The sequence below is a fragment of the Coregonus clupeaformis genome, chromosome 13 (assembly GCF_020615455.1).
Source record: "Coregonus clupeaformis isolate EN_2021a chromosome 13, ASM2061545v1, whole genome shotgun sequence".
NCBI lineage: Eukaryota > Metazoa > Chordata > Actinopteri > Salmoniformes > Salmonidae > Coregonus > Coregonus clupeaformis.
In genome coordinates, this window is record NC_059204.1 from 14,384,956 (window position 1) to 14,407,362 (window position 22,407).

At 44.0% G+C, this 22,407-nt stretch overlaps 1 protein-coding gene across 5 annotated transcripts in view; it reads right to left on the minus strand.

The window, feature by feature from the left end:
- Nucleotides 1-22,407, minus strand: part of LOC121579328 (cell adhesion molecule 1) — a 467,092-nt gene that overhangs the window by 55,064 nt on the left and 389,621 nt on the right. For 3 of the 5 annotated variants that reach the window (XM_041893817.2, XM_041893818.2, XM_041893816.2), the window contains 3 exons: nucleotides 21,644-21,740; nucleotides 18,315-18,487; nucleotides 2,277-2,360 (listed from right to left, as the gene is read on the minus strand). In XM_041893817.2, coding sequence (XP_041749751.1) covers nucleotides 2,277-2,360; nucleotides 18,315-18,487; nucleotides 21,644-21,740 — 354 coding nt within the window. The remainder of the gene's footprint in view (nucleotides 1-2,276; nucleotides 2,361-18,314; nucleotides 18,488-21,643; nucleotides 21,741-22,407) is intronic. The other 2 variants (XM_041893819.2, XM_041893820.2) reach the window with 1 other exon arrangement.

The following is a 22,407-nucleotide window of genomic DNA, read 5'->3' on the forward strand; positions in this document are numbered from 1 at the left end:
CCTTACACAGCTCTCTGGTCTTGGCCATTGTGGAGAGGTTGGAATCTGTTTGATTGAGTGTGTGGACAGGTGTATTTTATACAGGTAACGAGTTCAAACAGGTGCAGTTAATACAGGTAATGAGTGGAGAACAGGAGGGCTTCTTAAAGAAAAACTAACAGGTCTGTGAGAGCCGGAATTCTTACTGGTTGGTAGGTGATCAAATACTTATGTCATGCAATAAAATGCAAATGAATTACTTAAAAATCATACAATGTGATTTTGTGGATTTTTATTTTAGATTCCGTCTCTCACAGTTGAAGTGTACCTATGATAAAAATTACAGACCTCTACATGCTTTGTAAGTAGGAAAACCTACACATTCGGCAGTGTATCAAATACTTGTTCTCCCCACTGTATATTTTGAGGAGTGGCAGGGGACCTGAACTTTTCCGGTCACAGAGAGACGCACCTCACTAGGGGAAAGAAGAGTCTATGGGTCTACAGTACATTCATGTGCATGGAAGAGAAGGGAGTCGTCCACCTGTCCCAGTCCCAGCTCTTTTGTTTGAGCGTATGAAAATATGGCGTCATTGTCACCCCTCAGGAAACACAAAGGAGTCAGACAGGATGGGATACAGCCCCAGATCGTGATAAGATTGTGGGAGCAACGAGAGAGAGAGAGAGAGAGAGAGAGAGAGAGAGAGAGAGAGAGAGAGAGAGAGAGAGAGAGAGAGAGAGAGAGAGAGAGAGAGAGAGAGAGAGAGAGAGAGAGAGAGAGAGAGAGAGAGAGTCTAAACATTTTAGTGAGAGAATTGTGATGGGCGCAAGTTGGCAGCTCTGATGAGTGCCATTGACAGCCTAGCGTTGCAGTGGGAGGAGGGAACCTGGGCCTGGCCCCTCCAGTAGGAACACAAAAATATAATCCAAGATGGCAGACAGTCTGTTCGTTTGTATGTCTGATCGCTGAGATCTGAGTTTGAAGTGTTTTTATGTTTTAACACTATTTGACTCAATATGAATTTAAAATGGAAATATCTCTGCCATTTTTAAAGTCATGCCCCCTTCCGTCCTTGAATTTTCCTAAATAAGTATATTTAACACACGTATGCTGTTAGAATTTCGATATCACGAACATAATGTGTTATAAGCAGTTTTAAGAGGACATGTAATTTCCAAAACGTGACTTTTTAAAATCTTCCTACAGAATCACATGCAGGTAAGACGTTTTTATTTATATATAGTATCAGAAAGCGCAGATTCAGAGATTTCCAAAACAATTAAAATACTATCAAAATTGAAGAGATGAGCTCTATTTCAAAATATAACCTTGTCCAAGAATAACCACTGTTCCATGCGCTCCACACATGAGCACACGGCAACAGATAGCCTACAGTAACATTAACGAATGAAAATGCTATTGTGTTCTTTGAAATAATAATTTTACTCAAGATCTTCATAAACACAACCAAAACATTTTTTTCTACGATAGCATACTGTATATGAAATGTATTTATTAGACTGTTAGAATATTGGAGTCAAAATGACTTGTTTTGGCTTGAAGGGGGGTCTAGGCTATTCTGGTGTTAAATACCCTGATCCTGTCACTTTGATGTGAATGTGGATGCTATATATGTCCACTATTATTTTTTAAATCTCAGTCTCAATTTTATGGAAATTGTTTGGAAAAAGAATCCTGACTGATTAGGCCTGTTTTGCCTTGGACTGTTCGTGACTGACACCTGTTTGGAATGTTGGGACGAGCCAGGAGCGTCTGTCTGTGCCCAAGGCATGCGTTTCTGATAACATCATTATGTCTGCATTTGTCATATTTGCTCATATTCTCTAAATTATGTCAATTTTCAGGGTTAGACTTCTGACATTAATATGTACCAGACCAAGACATGCTTTATTTTTTAAATCAGAGGGGGTTGGTAGAGATTGCATGGTATCTACCAGCCCAGGGTTTGGTCGCAAACTTCCAGAGATCAACAATAAAAGCATAACAATACGTCTCAATATTATCAGGACCAGCTGACAGCAAATATTTATATTTTCCTCACACACTAGGGGGTTGTCAGGTCATACATTACCATGGGTAGAGGGTGGTGATAATGGTAACTGTAGAATGAACAGGCTTACATACGCACACACTCACACACACAGTGTGGATGTTGGAAGTGGTGGTGTTTGTGGTGTGGTGGGTATGAGGGTATCACATATGCACACAAACAATGCATGCACAACCAGCACGCGCACACACAAACACAGGGAGGTGGTGGGAGGTTATACTGTACCTGCAGTGGCTTCAGGGGGAGAGATGGTGGTGGTGGGAATTGTGGTGGTAGCTGTAGTGGGTTTAGGGGTAGTGGTGGGGGCATCTGGATGAAGAAAACAAATACATGACAGACACGGAAACTAATGAGTAAACCATGAAAACAAAACACACAACGAAACAGACCTGGGTTAAAATACTATTTGAAAGCTTTCAAATACTTTGAGCATTTTTGCTTGGCCACCTAGAGTGCCAGATAGGCAGGGTTGGAGCTTTGGGACTGTTGTATTGGTCCATGAAGTCAGGCCAGCTTAATCAAGCACAGAAAGTATTTGAAATTATTTCAAATAGTATTTGGACCTAGGTCTGCAATGAAATAAGGCAATTGTGATGGGGACATTATTGATACATACCAGTGATAGTGTATTTGTTTGCCTCTAAGCCTGTCTATATAAAACATTAGTTAAGTTTAGGTATTAATTCTGAATAGTTAAAAAGCCGTAACTCACGGTTTAGCCCTTCCTCAACCCTATCTATAACGCCCTTCCTCATTGCGAGGCTACAGTATGTTAACAGGCACTTGCATTGCCCCTATTGGACAAGTAATTGCCATGTAAATACATCATCACGTAAATTCACCATTCTCGAAAAACGCTTGGCTAGTGCATAATCCACTGGAGCTTGGGCTGCGACGTCCAAATGTGTCAATGAATCTCTCCTACGGATATACTGTTGGCTTGATATCAATAAAAAGCCCCATCACAAGTTCAAACAGAAAAAACAAACAAATCCAAAACGCTATCCTTTAAAAAAGCATGATGGACATAATAAGTGATGAAAATGCAATGTCCAACGCCCATGACATCAACAAACAAACAAACAAACACAGTGGCGCAACATGATGTCCGAGGGAGGGAGGGACGTTTGGCAGACAGACTTTCAGCTCAAGGCAATTTCCCCCCCTGTTGCATTTTACTTTTACTTCATTAGTCGGCTCCACCCCCCACCAATAACTGTAGGGGGACATCAAAAGTGACATTCTCTCAGTCGGAGTGGTGGTGCTGCATTAATAAGAACCTGGGGCTGAGGCTTGCAGTCAGGATAGAGACTCGACACTCGGCATGCTGCTCAGATTGCCTGAGAGTATACCAAAAAACAGTGGGACGTGTTAAAGGAGTGCAGAGAGCGAGTGATTGGGGCAGCTTTTTCCGGCGATGAGAGAGACGACAACCAAACAGGTTAATGAAATGAGGGGAGAGAGAGAGAGAAAGATAGCGAGAGAGAAAGAGAGAGAGCGAGAGAAAGAGAGAGAGAGAAAGAGAGAGAGAGAGAGAGAGAGAGAGAGAAATAGAGGGGGGGTGGAGAGAGGGAGAGAGAGTGAGAGTGAAATAGAGAGAGACAGAGAGAGGAGAGAATTTTCTGTTGTGCTGAAAGGCGTGAGCGGTGACTTGCGCCCGCCGCCGCACAACTGTTTGCCGGTCTGTCCTCATCTAGCCAGACAGATACCACTGTGTTAACATCTGTGTAGGTAGGGGGACATTTGCAGACAGCCTCCCTTCCTACCGCCCTCCCTGCTTTGTTTGTTGTCTGCGTTCCATCAGAACATCACGGCAGGAGGGCCCAGAGACACTTTCCAACCACTTTCCAACAGACTAATGATGAGATGTGGAAGACTGGGCGGTAGGCAGGGAGGGAAACATCAGAGAGAGAGACGTGCGTGGGCGGTGACAGCTAAACGTCGTCTTCAAACATGCTGTTTACCAAGCCTTTAAATATCACTGACAGGATAAGCAAATAATAAATAATATTTGAAATGCGGCATTTCAAATGCATGTCAATAAAATGAAATGAATGCTGCCCATCCCTGCAGGAAAATAACAGTTATAAGAAATCCTGCTACGCCCTCTGACGAACCATCAAACAGAAAAAGCATCAATACAGGATTATGATCGAATCCTACTACACCGGCTCTGATGCTCGCTGGATGTGGCAGGGCTTGCAAACTATCACAGATTCCAAAGGGAAACCCAGCCGCGAGCATGTTAGTGACACAAGCCTACTAGAGGAGCTAAATTCCTTCTATGCTTGCTTCGAGGCAAGCAACACTGAACCATGCATGAGAGCACCAGCTGTTCTGGACGACTGTGTTATCACGCTCTCCATAGCCAATGTGAGTAAAACCTTTAAACAGGTTAACATTCACAAGTCCGCAGGGCCAGGCGGACTTCCAGGACGCTTACTCAGAGCATGCACTGACCAGCTGGCAAGTGTCTTTAGTGACATTTTCAAACTCTCCCTGACCCAGTCTGTAATACCTACATGTTTCAAGCAGACCACCATAGTCACTGTGCCCAAGAACGCCAAGGTATCCTGTCTAAATGACAATCATCCCGTAGCACTCATATCTGTAGCCATGAAATGCTTTGAGAGACTGCTCATGGCTCACATAAACACCATCATCCCAGACACACTGGACCCACTACAATTCGCATACCACCCCAATAGAACCACAGATGATGCAATCTCTATTGCACTCCACACTGCCCTTTCCCACCTGGACAAGAGAAACACCGATATGAGAATGCTATTCATTGACTAAAGCTCAGCGTTCAACACCATAGTGCCCCCCAAGCTAATCCCTAAGCTAAGAACCTCTGCAACTGGATCCTGGACATCCTAATGGGCCGCGCCAGGTGGTGAGGGTAGGCAACAACACATCCGCCACACTGACCTTCAACACGAGGGCCCCTCAGTGGTGCGTGCTTAGACCCCTCCTGTATCCCCTGTTCACCCATGACTGCGTTGCCGCCACGACTCCAACACCATCATTATGTTTGCCGACGACACAACGGAGGTAGGCCGGATCACTGACGATGATGAGACAGACTAAAGGGAGGAGGTCAGAGACCTGGCAGTGTTGTACCAGGACAACAAACTCTCCCTTCCCCTGCAGGAGGCTGAAAAGATTTGGAATGGGCCCTCAGATCCTCAAAAAGTTATACAGCTGCCCCATTGAGGGCATCTTGACTGGCTGCATCACCACTTGGTAAGGCAACTGCTTGGCATCCGGCCGCAAGGTGCTACAGAGGGTTGTGAGTACGGCCCAGTACATCACTGGGGCCGAGCTCCCTGCCATCTAGAACCTCTATACCAGGCAGTGTCAGAGGAATGGCAAGCGGTACCGATTCACCAAGTTTGAAACCAACAGGACCCTGAATTGCTTCTACCCCAAGCCATAAGACTGATAAATAGTTAAATAGCTAACCAAATAGCTACTCGGACTATCTGCATTGACCCTTTTTGCACTAACTTTTTGACTAATCACATATGCTGCTGCTACTATTTATTATATGTCACTTTATTCCTAGTTATATGTACATACAGTATCTACCTCAATTACCTCGTACCCCTGCACATCGACTCTGTACTGGTACCCCGTGTATATAACCAAGTTATCGTTACTCATTGTGTATTTATTATTATGTGTTTTACTTTTCTATTATTTCTCTATTTTCTTTCTCTCTGCATTGTTGGAAAGGGCTCGTAAGTAAGCATTTCACTGTTAGTCTACACCTGTTGTTTACGAAGCATGTGACAAATACATTTGATTTGAGCTTGAAGGTAAAGAAATTAAGAAATGGTGCTTGTATCTAATGAAATGGAGGGGTCACTTTCTCCTCTACTTTTATTGCTTTCGGTTCTGACAGTTTGTAATACTAGCTGCAACTTGTGTGTCTGAAATGAGCGTATGCCAGTGGGCTGTTTTCGTAGCTTATAAATGATGTCAAAAGAGATGTGAGGGAAATCTGAGGCCATCTGCAATGACTTCACTTCAAAGTTTTAAGCATACTTGGTGTTGACTAGGCCTGTTTCTCAAATGACATCCTATACCCTTTATAGTGCACTATTTTGACCAGGACCCGTAGGGCTCTGGTCATTAGTAGTGTACTAAATAAGAAATAGGGTTTCATTTGGGACGTAACCAAGGCTATTGAACTACTTGCAACATTTTCAATTGTCCTTCCAGAGGTAAAAGCTGGGGTAAATAAAACAGGTGTGACTTAAGAGATGTGACTGGTATGCCAACCCATAACTCTAAACCTGACCCGAACCTAACCATAAACAATTGGGTTCACTGGTGCCATATCCCTTTAGTTTTTCCAGACTGAAACACACATTCTTTACTTTTACTACGAGGATCAAATCACAGTGGGCAGCAATCCATCTTTCCAAACGTTTCTTCATGTCAACAACACTCAAAGTCGGCAGCCATCTTGTGGTGTATTCAAGGGTCACCTTCCCTCTACTGGAGCCCACCCAGAATACCGTCAGTATATCTGTAGCACTTTCCCTCTCCCCAGGGGGGGACAAGTGGACGAGATTGGCGGCATATTTCTCCAAGGGAGAGGTACTTAAAGAGATTTGTATGTTTGGCTTGTCAATAAAGTCCATTTATGGATCATGGGTTGTCAGAGTTTAGTTGTTACCTGTCCCAAACTCCCCGGGATTCACAAGGCCTGCCTTGACAGGGCAGTTGCTTTCACGTCGTTTCTCGGAACAGTGCACCCATGTTGATGATCTTTGCCAAAGGTGAGACAGGAGGGAGTTTGGGGAGTAGTGGCATGATGAGTTTCTACACTGACGGAGGAAGTCAGCTTGGCGTTAAGAAATAGAAAGTGGATTGATGAAGTGTTTATAGTTGATCATCTTGTCCGTGTAAAGGAGTATATTTAAACTGTACTTCATTTCAGTACATTAGACAAAGAGGAACAGTTGTAATATACACTGAATAAAAATATAAAAGCAACATTTAAAGTGTTGGTCTCATGTTTCATGAGCTGAAATAAAAGATCTCAGAAATGTTCCATACTTGCTTATTTCGCTCAAATTTTGTGCACAAATTTCTTTACATCCCCGTTAGTGAGGATTTCAACTTTGCCAAGATAATCCATCCACCTGACAGATGTGACATATCAAGAAGCTGATTAAACAGCATGATCATTATACAGGTGCACCTTGTGCTGGGGACAATAAAAGGCCACTCTAAAATGTACAGTTTTGTCAAACAACACAATGCCACAGATGTCTCAAGTTTTGAGGGAGCGTGCAATTGGTATGCTGACTGCAGGAATGTCCACCAGAGCTGTTGCCAGATAATCGAATGTTCATTTCTCTACCAAACATCGTTTTAGAGAATTTGGCAGTACCTCCAACCGGCCTCACAACCACAGACCACGTGTATGGCGTTGTGTGCGCGAGCAGTTTGCTGATGTCAAGGTTGTGAACAGAGTGGTGGCGGTGGTGTTACGGTATTGGCAGGCATAAGCTACAGACAACGAACACAATTATATTTGATCTATGGCAATTTGAATGCACAGTGATACCGTGACGACATACTGAGGCCCATTTCTTTTTTTAAAGGTATCTGTGACCAACAGATGCATATATGTATTCCCAGTCATGTGAAATCCATAGATTAGAGCCTAATTTATTTATTTCAATTGACTGATTTCCTGATGTGAACTGTAACTCAGTAAATCTTTAAAATTGTTGCATGTTGCGTATATATTTTTGTTCAGTATATTTTGTTGTAATGTATTCTGTTTGGCTCCAGGAGGCCTTTTCACCTTATAAAATAGATACATGTGTAAAGAAGAAAGTAATTCAATATGATTCCCTTTTGCGTCCCTTTGATATTTTAAGTAGAAATCGTGCACCAATATTGAATTTTAAAAGCCTGTTATATTAAATGAAGTGCCCTTTAATATAGACCACATGGAAAATTCAATATATCAGATTTTTATATGAATAAAGACTTAAAGTGCCAATTTCAGCATTTTGACATGTCCCTCTTTGTACTCTCTGTGACTTCTAGGAAGATTTTAACCCACTTAACCCCAACATTTCTCCAAGTTTTCACCATCATTGTAAAGCCCTAGTTATTTTGTTGGTTTGACAAAGTAATTTTTGAAGATTATATATTTTTCATGTGATTATTGAATCTTTTTTTTGTCCCTCATTTTAAGGTCAACCCTGTTATGTGGACTGAATGACTTAATATGGTGAAACTATTCCCTTTTGAAATAATTTTTTCAAAAGAAACATTGAACATCTCATAGTCAAATCAAGTGAGGTGATTCTACAAATTTTTTTGTGTTTTGTAGTGGAAAGCTGAGTGGGTCGAGCGTAACATGTCAACCCTGTTACCCATAGACAGACAGGCTAGAATTGTTTTAACAATGTCTTTCAAATTGCCCACCCCTGTTACACACAACAAGCTTCCATCCCCCTGTCACAAGGGGATATATGGCTGATTTAAGATGATATCGTCAACCCTGTTTCGGTCAACCCTGTTACTTTGTTTGGAACTAAACAAGCACTCACTATAGTATCGATGGGAGAACATGTTTTTTATTAAGTTGAACATGTGCTCTTCATGACAGAATGTAAAAGTTCAGTCAAATCAAAAGTTACACTACCCAAATGGGACTCATTTCGTGGAACGAAAAAAAAGGGCTGAGAATCCAGCCTGGAACAATTTCAGAAGCAAACCATGCCGGCCTTGAGGTGGTCCGCATTTTTATGCAAACACACTCTGTTAATCTCCGATATTTTTATTTATTATTTCTAACAAAGAACATATTCCATTCCTATAAACTGAGGCTTGAAAAAATAATGGCTGAACGGACAAATAGGGGGGACTATCTTGCGGCGGGAGCCTTGCTAACTGGGCTTGTGCCACTGATGACTTTCACACACGTCGGGAGCTGACAAACTCGAGCTCGGTGGTGGTGCTACTTAATTGGATTTATCCCATAATGAACTGCGAGGGCCCAGCAGATGTTTGGGTTCATCGGTGTCAATAGCTCATTAAAAACTTGGCAGCGATAATAAGATCTATACTTTCCCTGCTTCCCACCCTCCAAAAAGGCTCGACTGTAGCAAATGTTTAGCAAGGTTTCCTTACAAAAAGCAGCACTCCACGCTACCCGCTATTCCAGTGATGTTGTATCAAACGCAGTGGAAGCTTATTGACTTCAAATATGGGAAGCAGTGAGTGAGTTTCCCCAGTTGAGTCACTGTGGCTTGTTTACCGGGGCAGATTAAGAATCGGCCCAGAGTGCTTGGAGCGGAGGCTGCATTAAAATACTGGCAGAGACAGAAAATATACCTCCCCAGTCATGCTAAGTGCTAAGAAAGAGAGTTTCTCACTTCCTGTGTCTCTTGGTTTTATCCCCTTAGACAGCGGAGTATAAACACACCTCTGAACATTTACTCAGGTGCATATGACACAGCAGACACACACAGACATGTGGAGGGGAGGGGAGAGGCAGGCAGGCAACAGGCCAATTAATTCTTTAACCAAAAGAGAGGTGTGGGAGTGGCAAACTGGCACGTGGGGGGTAGTATAAGAATCTCACTCAAGTCAATGAGGAAAACAGAACAATCTGGCTAATAGAGCGCTTAAAGTATACTGTACTTTGGGCTGTTGATTTCCCTACCAGCAACCTGCTGGAGTCACACAGCTTTACATATTGGAGAGGAGCAGAAAGATGAGCGGAAAGTAATCCAGTCAAATCTCCCAAATGGCTCTCTCCTGCTCCGAGGGTAGGAAAAATGTGGGAAGACCTAGCCAAACATTCTCTTCCTGAGCCCTTCGAAACTCAATAATAGTGCATCCCCTTTAGTTTTGCATGTCCAAAGGCAAAAACAGATTGAAGTGGATAAACGAAAGATCCACACCTGTTACGACTGGGCCGTAGCACAAGGCGCTATGTCAATAAAAACTAGAGGACAAAACACAGCTAGAGCTTTCGTTCTGATTAAAAACCCTCTTACTCAATCATTCCCAGAGAGTTTTGAAATAAGTGTGGAGATGGGTGAATGATGTTGCACTACAGCACAATAACAATAACTAAAGCACACACATCTCCCACTGCCAAAAGAGCGCTGGGGGGTGGTTGCCTCCAATTAAAAGCTAATGAACAGCACAGAGGATCGACCGCCCCCCCATTAATCGCCCTGGCAGATAGCAGGCGACTCTTAGCGAGGCGCTGGGCATCCCTCTGTCGCCCGCACAGCAATGGGACGGTGCCCGGCACTTCCCGCGCAAAGAATTGGGAGCCCCCCTACCTCTCGCAAATCTGCCAGCTTGCATGATATGACAAACAATATTGATGGGGGCCCCTCTTAGGAGGAGGAGAGGAGGAAAAAGAAGAGGGGAGGAAAACTATTACAGTCTCTGGCAACGGCACCAAGCTAACAATGGCCGTTGGAAGCCAATGGCACACCTGCAGTGAATGCTTGTCTCACGCAATCAAGGGGCATTAATAAATGCTGTGTGGGGTTGCGAGGGGGAATGTCTCTTGTTGGGCCCACTCATGTGTTTTGAAAAGCATCCGTTCGTATGTTTACCTAATTGTGTTCATTTTCATCAGAGGGAGTGAATGGCACAGGGATCCCTCTGCAAATTAGCCACCTTCGCTGGGCTAAATCAATGCCATCTTGCATCGTGGGAAGCAGTACAATTTCCTAATTATGCAATTGTGTGTTTTTCAACCATAAAGATGGAGAGAAGCTCTCTCTTCCATATCGAAGGCTGATATCGACACAACAGTGTTAGGCCTGATTACCAACGCAACCTCTCCCTCAATGTGAGCAAGACAAAGGAGCTGATCGTGGACTATAGGAAAAGGAGGGCCGAAGAGGCCCCCATTAACATCAACGGGGCTGAAGTGGAGCGGGTCGAGAGTTTCAAGTTCCTTGGTGTCCACATCACCAACAAACCATCATGGTCCAAACACACCAAGACAGTTGTGAAGAGAGCACGAAAACACCTTTTCCCCCTCAGGAGACTGAAATGATTTGGCATGGGTCCCTCGATCCTCAAAAAGTTATTCAGCTGTCGAGAGCATCCTGACCGGTTGCATCACCGCCTGGTGTAAGGCGCTACAGAGGGTAGTGCGTACGGCCCAGGACATCACTGGGGCCAAGCTTCCTGACATCCAGGACCTATATACCAGGCGGTCAGAGGAAGGCGCCGCCCTATGGGACTCCCGGTCATGGCCGGTTGTGACAGTCTGGGATCGAACCCGGGTCTGTAGTGATGCCTGAAGTACTGCGATGCAGTGCCTTAGACCGCTGCACCACTCGGGAGGCTGCATATACTGTATTTTAGTCAAAACCTATCCTACACTGAACAAAAATATAAACGCAACATGTAAAGTGTTGGTCCCATGTTTCTTGAGCTGAAATAAAGATCACAGAAATGTTCCATACGCACAAAAAGCTTGTTTCTCTCAAATTTGTTGCACAGATTTGTTTACATCCCTGTTAGTGAGCATTTCTCCTTTGCCAAGATAATCCATCCACCTGACAGGTGTTGGATATCAATAATCTGATTAAACAGCATGATCATTACACAGGTGCACCTTGTGCTGGGGACAATAAAAGGCCACTCTAAAATGTGTAGTTTTGTCACACAACACAATGCCACAGAAGTCTCAAGTTTTGAGGGATCGTGCAATTGGCATGCTGACTGCAGGAATGTCCACCAGAGCTGTTTTAAATTTAATGTTAATTTCTCTACCCAACGTCGTTTTAGAGAATTTGGCAGTACCTCCAACCGGCGTCACAACCGCAGACCACGTGTATGGTGTCGTGTGGGCGAGCGGTTTGCTGATGTCAACGTTGTGAACTGAGGGCAGGCATAAGCTACGGACAACGAACGCAATTTGAATGCAGAAAAATGACGTGACGAGATCCTAAACCCATTGTGAGGCCCATATTTGCATATAGGCATAATGGGACTCATGTCACCCAAGAAGTTATACTTTTGACTCATATGTCCATAGAAAATTCTTCCAAGAGTATTGATGATCATCTAGGTGCTTCCCGGTGCTTTTTGGCAAACTTGAGTCAACCTTTTGGACGAGATGGGTCCCATTATGTCTGGCAAAAACCAAACACTCCATTCCACAGTAAGAACCTCATACCAACGGTCAAGCATAGTGGTGGTAGTGTGATGGTTTGGGGATGCTTTGCTGCCTCAGGACCTCAATGACTCGCCTTAATAGAAGGAACCATGAATTCTGCTCTGTATCAGAGAATTCTACAGGAAATACTCAGGCCATCCGTCTGTGAGCTGAAGATGAAGCACAGCTGGGTCATGCAGCAAGACAATGATCCAAAACACACAATCAAGTCTACATGAAAATGGATAAAAAGCAACAAATGTGAAGTTTTGGAATGGGATGAGATGTTGTGGCAGGACTTGAAACGAGCAGTTCATGCTTGAAAACTGACAAATGTCGCTGAGTTAAAGCAGTTCTGCATGCAAGAGTGGGCTAAACTTCCTCCACAGCGATGTAAGAGACTGATCAACAACTACAGGAAGCATTTGGTTGCCGTCATTGCAGCTAAAGTTTTTTTTGAGGGGGTTTAGTTTATTAATTTGACCATTTAAAAATACAAGCACACATACAACTTGAAAAGCCATACATGCACATTAGTAAAATTATCGAGGATAACACATAATAAAGTCTGGGACTTATTTCCATTGTGGTCCTCTTTAGACAAGATGGCTAGGCAAGATCCAACATGGTTGCACACAGTTGACAGCGAGATAATAAAACATAAAAACAAAGAAGAACATCTATCTCATCATTGCAGTTGCATCGTAAGGTACATTCAAATGGGCACAGAACACATCAAACTGTTTTTTAATGTTTAAAGCTGCCCAGAGAGGACGTTGTTTTTATGAGCAGAGGCAACACATTCCGCTCTGAGGCTCCAGTATACTAGAAAGTATATTTCCCAGCATTACTCTTGAACCTGTATAAGCACACATTAGCAACACCTGATCTGGTGCTGTGATCGTGTGCATCTCTAACATGGGGAAAGTAATCAGTTAGATATCTGGGCGCAAAACCATAAATACTACTGTAAACCAGACCCAGTCTAATCTGGGACACCCTAGCCTCAACAGGCAGCCAGTTTCTGAAAGCAGCTCCTGCCTATGTGAGTACGTGGACTCACCTTCAACACTACCCTGATCAGCTTATTCTGGGCTATGTGGAGCTTCCCCTTCAGAAGCCTAAATAATCCCCCAAACCAGGAAGTTCTAGCGTAGTCAAAATGGCATTGAATGAGGGCAGTGGCTAGCACTAGCACAACCAGTTATTGAGTGTAATGGGGCAATACATTTTTCACACAGGGGAATTGGGTGTTGCATAACTTTGTTAATTAAATAAATAAAATAAGGGTTCCCTTTATCTAATATTAGGCTTTGGTTGAAGATCTGATAACATTCAGTATCAAAAATATGCAAAAATAGAGAAAATCAGAAAGGAGGCAAATACTTTTTCACGGCACTGTATATATACACTACCAGTCAAAAAATTGGACACACCTACTCATTCAAGGGTTTTTCTTTATTTTTACAATTTTTTACATTGTAGAATAATAGTGAAGACACCAAAACGATCAAATAACACATAATGAATCATGTAGTAACCAAAATATATTTTATATTTGAGATTCTTCAAATAGCCACCCTTTGCCTTGACGACAGCTTTGCACACTCTTGGCATTCTCTCAACCAGCTTCACCTGGAATGCTTTTCCAACAGACTTGAAGGAGTTCCCACATATGCTTAGCACTTGTTGGCTGCTTTTCCTTCACTCTGCGGTCCGACTCATCCCAAACCATCTCAATTGGGTTGAGGTCGGGGGATTGTGGAGGCCAGGTCATCTGATGCAGCACTCCATCACTCTCCATCACTCTCCTGGAGGTGTGTTGGGTCATTGTCCTGTTGAAAAACAAATGAGTCCCACTAAGTACAAACCAGATGGGATGGCGTATCACTGCAGAATGCTGTGGTAGCCATGCTGGTTAAGTGTGCCTTGAATTCTAAATAAATCACAGACACCTCCTCCTCCATGCTTTACGGTGGGAAATACACATGTGTAGATCATCCGTTCACCCACACCGGGTCTCACAAACACACAGCGGTTGGAACCAAAAATCTCAAATTTGGACTCCAGACCAAAGGACAAATTTTCACCGGTCTAATGACCATTGCTCATTTTTTCTTGGCCCAAGCAGGTCTCTTCTTCTTACTGGTGTCCTTTAGTAGTGGTTTCTTTGCAGCAATTCGACCATGAAGGCCTGATTCACACAGTCCCCTCTGAACAGTTGATGTTGAGATGTGTCTGTGACTTGAATTCTGTGAAGCATTTATTTGGGCTGCAATTTCTGAGGCTGGTAACTCTAATGAACTTATCCTCTGCAGCAGAGGTAACTCTGGGTCTTCCATTCCTGTGGTGGTCCTTATGAGAGCCAGTTTAGCACTTGATGGTTTTTGCGACTGCACTTGAAGAAACGTTCAAAGTTCTTAAAGTAATGATGGACTGTCGTTTCTCTTTGCTTATTTGAGCTGTTCTTGACTTGGTCTTCTGTATACCTTGTCACATCACAGCTGATTGGCACAAACGCATTAAGAAGGAAAGAAATTCCACAAGTTAACTTTTAAGAAGGCACACCTGTTAATTGAAATGCATTGCAGGTGACTACCTCATGAAGCTGGTTGAGAGAATGCCAAGAGTGTGCAAAGCTGTCATCAAGCCAAAGGGTGGCTATTTGAAGAATCTCAAATATAAAATATATTTTGATTTGTTTAACACTTGTTTGGTTACTACATGATTCCATATGTGTTATTTCATAGTTTTGATGTCTTCACTATTATTCTACAATGTAGAAAATAGTAAAAATAAAGAAAAACCCTGGAATGAGTAGGTGTGTCCAAACTTTTGACTGGTACTGTATATATTTCTTAATGCCATTCTTTTACTTTTTAGATGTGTGTGTATTGTTAGCTATTACTGCACTGTTGGAGCTAGGAACACAAGTATTTAACTACACCCGCAATAACATCTGCTAAATATGTGTATGCGACCAATAAAATGTGATTTGATCTGTTTCTCTACATTTGCATGTTATGCGTGTCACAGTAGTCAATAGCCATGTCTGACATGATCTCATAGTCTACCATTGATCTCAGGCTGCCTTGTAAATTAAAGCACCAGCCCGGGCTCAAACCAGGAGGAATGAACGCGCACAAGACCCTGGTTAAGAACGGGGGTTGGAGGAGGGTGTCAAGAGGAGAGAATTTACGGCTTCATTATAATGGCTGGCTGATGGGATTGGGTCTGGCTGTGGCAGGACTGCACATGTTGTTTCCCTGCAGCTGGTGTCCTGTAGATTGTCTCCAGTTAGGCTCCCTGATTGTGAGTCACATCTGATGACAAAATATCTTTCCCTATACCAGGTTAGGGTGGCTCTTTTATTTGCGACAATGTTTTTCATTATGTTTTTCATTTTCCAAGCCAGCTGTAGGATGAAGGCTAACAAGGTTACTGAAAAGGGTCCGATAAATTTTTTCAGCTTTGGCTGTGTGTCTCCTTACAGGGGGCATTAATACTGTACCGGCCACACAATAATACGACTTCCATTTCCACAAACTGTTGGCTAAGCTTGACTCAGGTCGGGTGTTGGTGGTTGGGATAAACAAAGCACACACTCCAGATCAGTTTAGGGGAGTGTATCGCCAACAGTAGCAATGGATCTTCGGCGCCGACGCCAGGGGCTGGGAGGAGGAAACCCCTGGAAGGAGGAGGAAGTGGAGGTGTTAGGGAGCCGAGAGGAGAGCGACAAGCCGCAGAGCACGGAGGACTAAAAGCTGGAGCTTGTGAAGGAGGGAGGTCCTCTTTATTGGGTTAACACTAGCTCTGTAAACTGGTTAAAGCCCTGGGTGCTAGATCTCATTCGACTGCAGGGCCCCACTGATTTTCCTTTATCCACGGGCCGCTTGAAGAAATGGGTACCGGGGAATGCATTCTTTCTCCCGGTAACCAGGTTAGTGTCAGCTGCCCTCCCAGTGCTCTCCATCACTTAGTTTCACAATAGTCTAGGAAACAAACGTATTAGAGGGATGGGGGCCGGGGTACATCTGTTCTGCCTGTTGACTGAGGGGAGGCGGGGTGGGGAGGGTTGCTGAGGCTTCTTGACTTACTGTACATGAGTTTTGATATGTTCAGGAGTGAATGGTAAATTATGTAAGAGGGGAAAAGCCTATTACACATTTCCAGACCACTCCAACCTAGAGGATACTGAGCATGCTGGGACAGTAATAACTCAAATGGATTTCCTATTGTAATTTCCCCGACTTAACCAGCAGGAAAGTGAATTATAGCGAAAACATGTAGTACCAGTGTAGGTAGTAATACCTGAAATAAACACTGTTAACTACAAAAAGTCCTTAATGTCACATACGCATTACTCACTTTCGCCAATTTGTTAGATTTTTTAATGCTGTATTTTAGCAGGACCCTGAGGTACATTTTCATAATGGCTCAGACAAAATTGTTATTAACATGTGTGTGCATCTCTGTTTGTGTGTGTATGTACGTCAGAGTGTGTGGCTCGCTTGCCATCTCCGATATGTCAGGGCTGTTGTGTTTGTAATAAGAAGATGTCAGCCCGTTAATTTGAAGGGGAATGTGTGCAGCTACACGCAGATGCCATCGCTGCCTGTCTTTGAGTTGAGAGCCGGAGAGAGGGGAGGATATTTCAGTGTCAGTGCATTCGCTTCGCTAACATCTTGCCTCTCCGGTGAAGTGCACTTGCATGTGCGTGTTAGAGGAACATGGCGCAAGCTTAGGCGCCGACAGCCCGGGCCCTGCATTGTCCGGTACATCCTTGCATTACCAAGTCTAATGTGGGACATGGCGCACGACTGAATTACAGTAGGGCTGCATGGTTAATGGCACCCTATTCCCTATAAGTGCACTACTTTTGACCTGGGCCCATAGGGCTTAGATCAAAGGTAGTGCACTATGTAGGGAATACGGTGCCATTTGGAACACTACCCAAATATTAGAGCGGGAGTGCAGAAACCAAAGTCATCAAAGAGCAGACAGAAGCTCTATTATCATAGAGGCTGCTGTTAACGGGAGGAGAGATATATTTTTCTATTTTCTGCAGTCCCCGTGTTGCCTGTGTTGTTTGTTTCTCACAGTAGGAGAGGAGAGGAGGGAAAAGGAGAGGTAGTGGGCTCGCTCACATGCCCAGAGCGGAGGTTCAAAGCTGGTGGAGAGATGTGCAAAAAACCCTGGTGCAATTACCAACCACAGCATTTACACCTTGAGCTGAGCCGAGGCTGGCTTTTGGAACACAAGCAATGAGAAGTGAGAGAGAGAACTAGGGCTCGCTGAAAGTCATACATTGTCTGTGGTGGTAGAGCGACTGTGTTCACATACACTAAATATGTATGAATACAACTCACTCACTGCCCATCTCTCTATCTTTCTCTAACACTGGGTTAACATACACACACACATTCCCTAGCTTCAACGATCAATCCAATTGGCTCCGTCCACTTACACATTTAACAAGGGCGATAAAAAGGTGGCAAAAAGCCGCTTCACAGTCTTTCACGAGCCTCGTTGTTTTACCACATTCGTCATTAACACTACCTCCTGCTCTTCCATTATAAATAACATCTATTCAGAGACTCGTTCCTCTGTCAGGCAGCAAGTCCTTTTTTTAAAAGGTTATTCTCAGTCCATTAATGCCCTCTGAAAATAGCAGCCAAATAATTTCTCCTGCAGGCTTAGTAAGGCTCGGTAAACGACATCAGCCGAGTACATTTTGCGGAGGGAAAATGGCCAGATTAGATGGTAATGTCCTGCAGGGAAGGAAATGTCATTGGAATCAATGGTATTGAACCGTGTTCAGATAACGCTGTGGGGAGAGAGAGCGGGGAAGAGAGAGAGAGAGAGGGAATGGGGGATAAAGAGAGAGAGAGATGGATAGAGAGAGGTGGGTGGGAGATACACACCATAAATGTAGTATCAGAGGGAATAGAGAGAGAGAGGGGATGGGGGATAAAGAGAGAGAGAGATGGATAGAGAGAGGGTGGTGGGAGGTATGTACCATACACGCAGAGTACGTAGTCATCAGATAAAGAGAGAGCGAGAGTGTGGAATCGAGAGGTACGTACCGTAGACGTAGAGGATGTAGTCGTCATACGACTCGCCCACTGAGTTGGCAGCGAAGCAGCGGTAGGTGCCGTTGTAGGTCTTGTTGAGGTTCTCGATGTACAAGTCTGCGCCGGTGATGAGGGCGTGTGAGGGAAGGTCGTCGTCCACCTTCACCCAGCTGATCTGCTGGGGACTAGAGAGAGAGAGAGGGGACATCAATGTCACTCAGTGATCAAATGAGCAGCGTTTGCACTTTTGGGACTATTCTATTGGTTTCACAGGAGAGCGAGGGGACAGTAATTTCACTGGTCAAACACATAGTTTCCCCTAGACCTAGATCTTAAATACATATGTCAAATACTTTCAAATAATGATAGGTTACCTTTTTTTTGGACTATATTCAATTGGTTCCTTTGTACCTGGCGAGCTAAATCAATCACCACCCCAAGTATAAATATATATTTTTTAAGGTCTTGTTTGTATCCCCTTTTTAGGAGACGATAGGGCGCCGCCGATAGAGTAAACATCAACACAATGAGATTCTTTCACCTTTGATTGCCAAACTATTTGTGTGTGTGTGTGTGTGTGTGTGTGTTTGTGCTATTTAGGTGGGGAGCCTTTTATGTTCCTGGCCTCTCGAGGTGGTTAACTACATTACCCAGCCATCTTTGTTCCCTCGCTACCTTGGCATGAAGCTTATAGGAAGTGCTGGATCTGGATCCCATTTTTTTTATGAAGAGCTATGTAAGAACCAGAAGCCACGAGGGTGGAAAAACAACAAAAACAAAGCGCCTCTTAACTCTGTTCTGCTCTCGCAACTTTCAATGGCTGGCTGCTAGCTAGCTAACGCGCCGTTATGTCCCTTGAGTGGGCACCGAGGCCTCTCTCTTGTTGTTCTGTTTTTGTGTTGCTATTTAAACTTGTTTCCCTCCATTTGAAAATACTTGGTTTGGGGAGAGCAAGGGAAGGAGGGAGAGAGAACGGGCTAAGCCTTGAAACAAAAGAGCAGTTTGAGCTCAATAACAGTTGAACTCTCGCCTTTGTGGCGGGGTGAAAAAACATTTGATGGCGGCGGCGGGTGCCTCGAGAGAGCAAACTGGAATCCCTCGTCGGGGCGAGAATCTTATGGAGCCGGAATCAGAGGTTAAATATACACACAGCGCCGGCCTAAAGACGGAGTAATGACCTAGAAAAAGAGGTTTACTGGGGGGGTGACACATGAGAGATAGAGAGAGGGAGGGGGGGATGGAGAGAGAGAGGGAGGCCGTGGGGGAAGAGAGGGAGGCAGATAGAATACAAATGGACACACACGGCCAGAGCCCGTCACTCAAGCTCTAATGAAAATGACTTCCAATTCTCTGGCCCATTGTATTGATTGTATTTTCATCTTTATTAAATTAATACGGGTGAGATCCGCCTTGTCTCTCCCTGCTGAGTGCAAAACTTGAAGGGGAGAGGGAGGGGCCTGTGTGGTGTGTGTGTGTACACATCTGACACGTATTGTTCACAATTAGGGCACCTCGGGACAGGAAGCTGGGTAATGATGTAAGGTCTTCGCGGGGATCGTACCGCTGACGGCGTCATGTAATGACCGGTTGTGTCTCACGGTGGACTGCTGCAGCCGGCATCGTTGCGATGGCATCACGTTTTCGCCACAACCACCGTTTGCTCCCGGAGCTACAGGTTGGGCATTTCTGTCTCTGCTTGAGGCTGTGAGCTAGCCATACATATTCATACCCGTACATCAGTAAGTCCATGGAGGTGTGTGAAGGTGTGTGGATATGTACATGTGTGTAAGTATTTGTGTAAGTGTGTGCAGGTTTGTGGATATGTACACCAGTGGCGTGTATTCATGGATGCCAAGGTAAGCCAGACCAAGAAAAAAAGAAAACATAAAACAATTTATCTTTAATCTCTCAAATTTTTCTTCAATTCGCAATAGGCTGAATGTATCTCACCAGAGAAAGCATCCGAACAAGCGAGACAGCACCCCTCTGTCTCTGTATGTGTAAGCCATCTATCTGTTGCTGTTTTGGTCCAAAAGAGTATGAAATTGTTACCGCCCGTAGCATTGAATGCAAGGGAGGCTAGCGAGCATTTGGCCTCCCATGATAAAAAAAGTATAAAATAATAGCCAGTCAGCGTTGAGCTAAACTGAGTGAGCTCAACTGTGAACGGTCCTGGCGCAACAACAAAAAAGTGTCAAGGGAAGCCAGTTTGGATTTGGCGTCACTCCTTTTAATCGCATCGAGAGCATATGTCATTGACAGAAACAACTTTAATTGTTACATCTCGTTGTGTTGTTGTCCACCAGTGGCTAGCTAGCTAGCTAAAATTGGCCCTTTCCTAAATTAGCCATAGATGGAGATAGGGATTTGGACTTGTGGTTTTACTTTATTCTCCTTACTGGCCAATGATTATAACAGCGATTCTGATCCAACCATTAATTCATACATTGTTGTGCCCCTGGCCTGAGAGGATGGAAGTTCAATATGTAGCTAGATGTAGAAGGCTAATGTTAAATAGCTAACGTTGCCCATGAGTGGAAGTTAGGCTAGCGACCAAGCATTTTAGCCAGGTAGCCTAGGACAACAAAAAATAAAAGCGTGTACTGTATGACAGAGTGATAGACCGTTTTGTCAACATGAAAGAGAGGAGGATGGCATTGGCGTTTCTCTACAAGTAGGGTGAGTCAACATGTTTTTCCTACTTGCACGCGCACGCACACACACACGCAGAAAAGAATACGAACCATGGACAGCCACATCATATTTAGCTTACGTTGATTGGACTAAATTGTTTTTGGTGTCTTTTAGTTGTCACTGTATTAGATTAAGCAATGGTGCTGGAATAGTGAAGGCAATAGTTGTTTAGTGGTCCGGTTGTTTAGCAATGTCGGTAACATTAACTTGCTTGACCATGCTACTGGTCATGTACGGTAACTGTTTGTTACATGCAATATGCTTTGTGGACTTCACTGGACAGAGGTTGCTCTCCGGTTTTGTGATGAAACAAAGGTGTGGTTGAATTTATTCTGCCGCTGTGTCTTCTTATTGTCTCGGCCTTAGGCCTATATATCACGGTCGCAAGGCATATGAACTAACAGGTTGTAATATGGCAACAACCAAAAAAATCTGTCTTCCCCAGTGATTTTACCCACGCACCGATACTGATGTACAGGGGCGTGTGCAGGTGTGTGTGAGCTCTGTTCGCTCCATTCCCGTCATTTGGCAGAATCCTAATTGGAAGTTACAGGCATCCTAATGGAGGTATGTGTTGAGATAGAGAGAGAGGAGAGAGAGATGTGTGGTTTGTGTGGTGTGTTTGTCGCTGTGTGTGTGTGTCTTACTGGGGTTTGCCTTTGGCCTGGCACGACAGCTCCATGTTCTGTCCCTCTCTTGGCAGCCCATCAGGAAACTCCACTATGATCTTCACCTCCGGTTTATCTGTGGAGAGAGAGGGAGGGAGGGAGGGAGCGAGGAAGGAATGGAGGAAGGGAGGAAGGGGAGAAAGGTAGGGAGAGACAGTGCGTCATTAGTGCTGCTACAAGTTTATCAAGTAGCTAGGCTTCAGTCTACTTAACGTTTCTTCATTCCAAGTTGATGCAGACTACGTGATGTGAAATTTACCGACGTGTGGTTGGGAGGTTCACGAAACAAGTGTTTAAAAAATGTGGAGGACTTGTCTGAGGACAGAATTTGACTTCAAATCCCTGTACAAAATTGAGGGTGGTTGAGTATAATTGAGAGTTGTCTGTATCCTTTTACAACACTTGACTAGAGACCATTGGAAGAGCCCACATTATGAGATTATGATATTCTAGACTGTTTACCTGGATGCTAGTGCAGGGCATGCTTTGGTTTTATTTTATAGCAATAATGGGTGAGATACCATCCTGCTGTTTCCTAAGGACTAGACCTGGTTGATTCGTGTATGGGAGACCACTTGGGAAAACCAGGCTGCTGCTGGTACGGATCAGATTTGGGAGAGGAAATGTAGTCTTAGACCTGTTCTCTAGGAACTTTCTTAAAGGAACACTGGATTAACTGTAAGGTCTCTCCCAACCAACTGTCACTGTGGTCTTTCACATTAAACTTAATGTTTAAAGTTTGA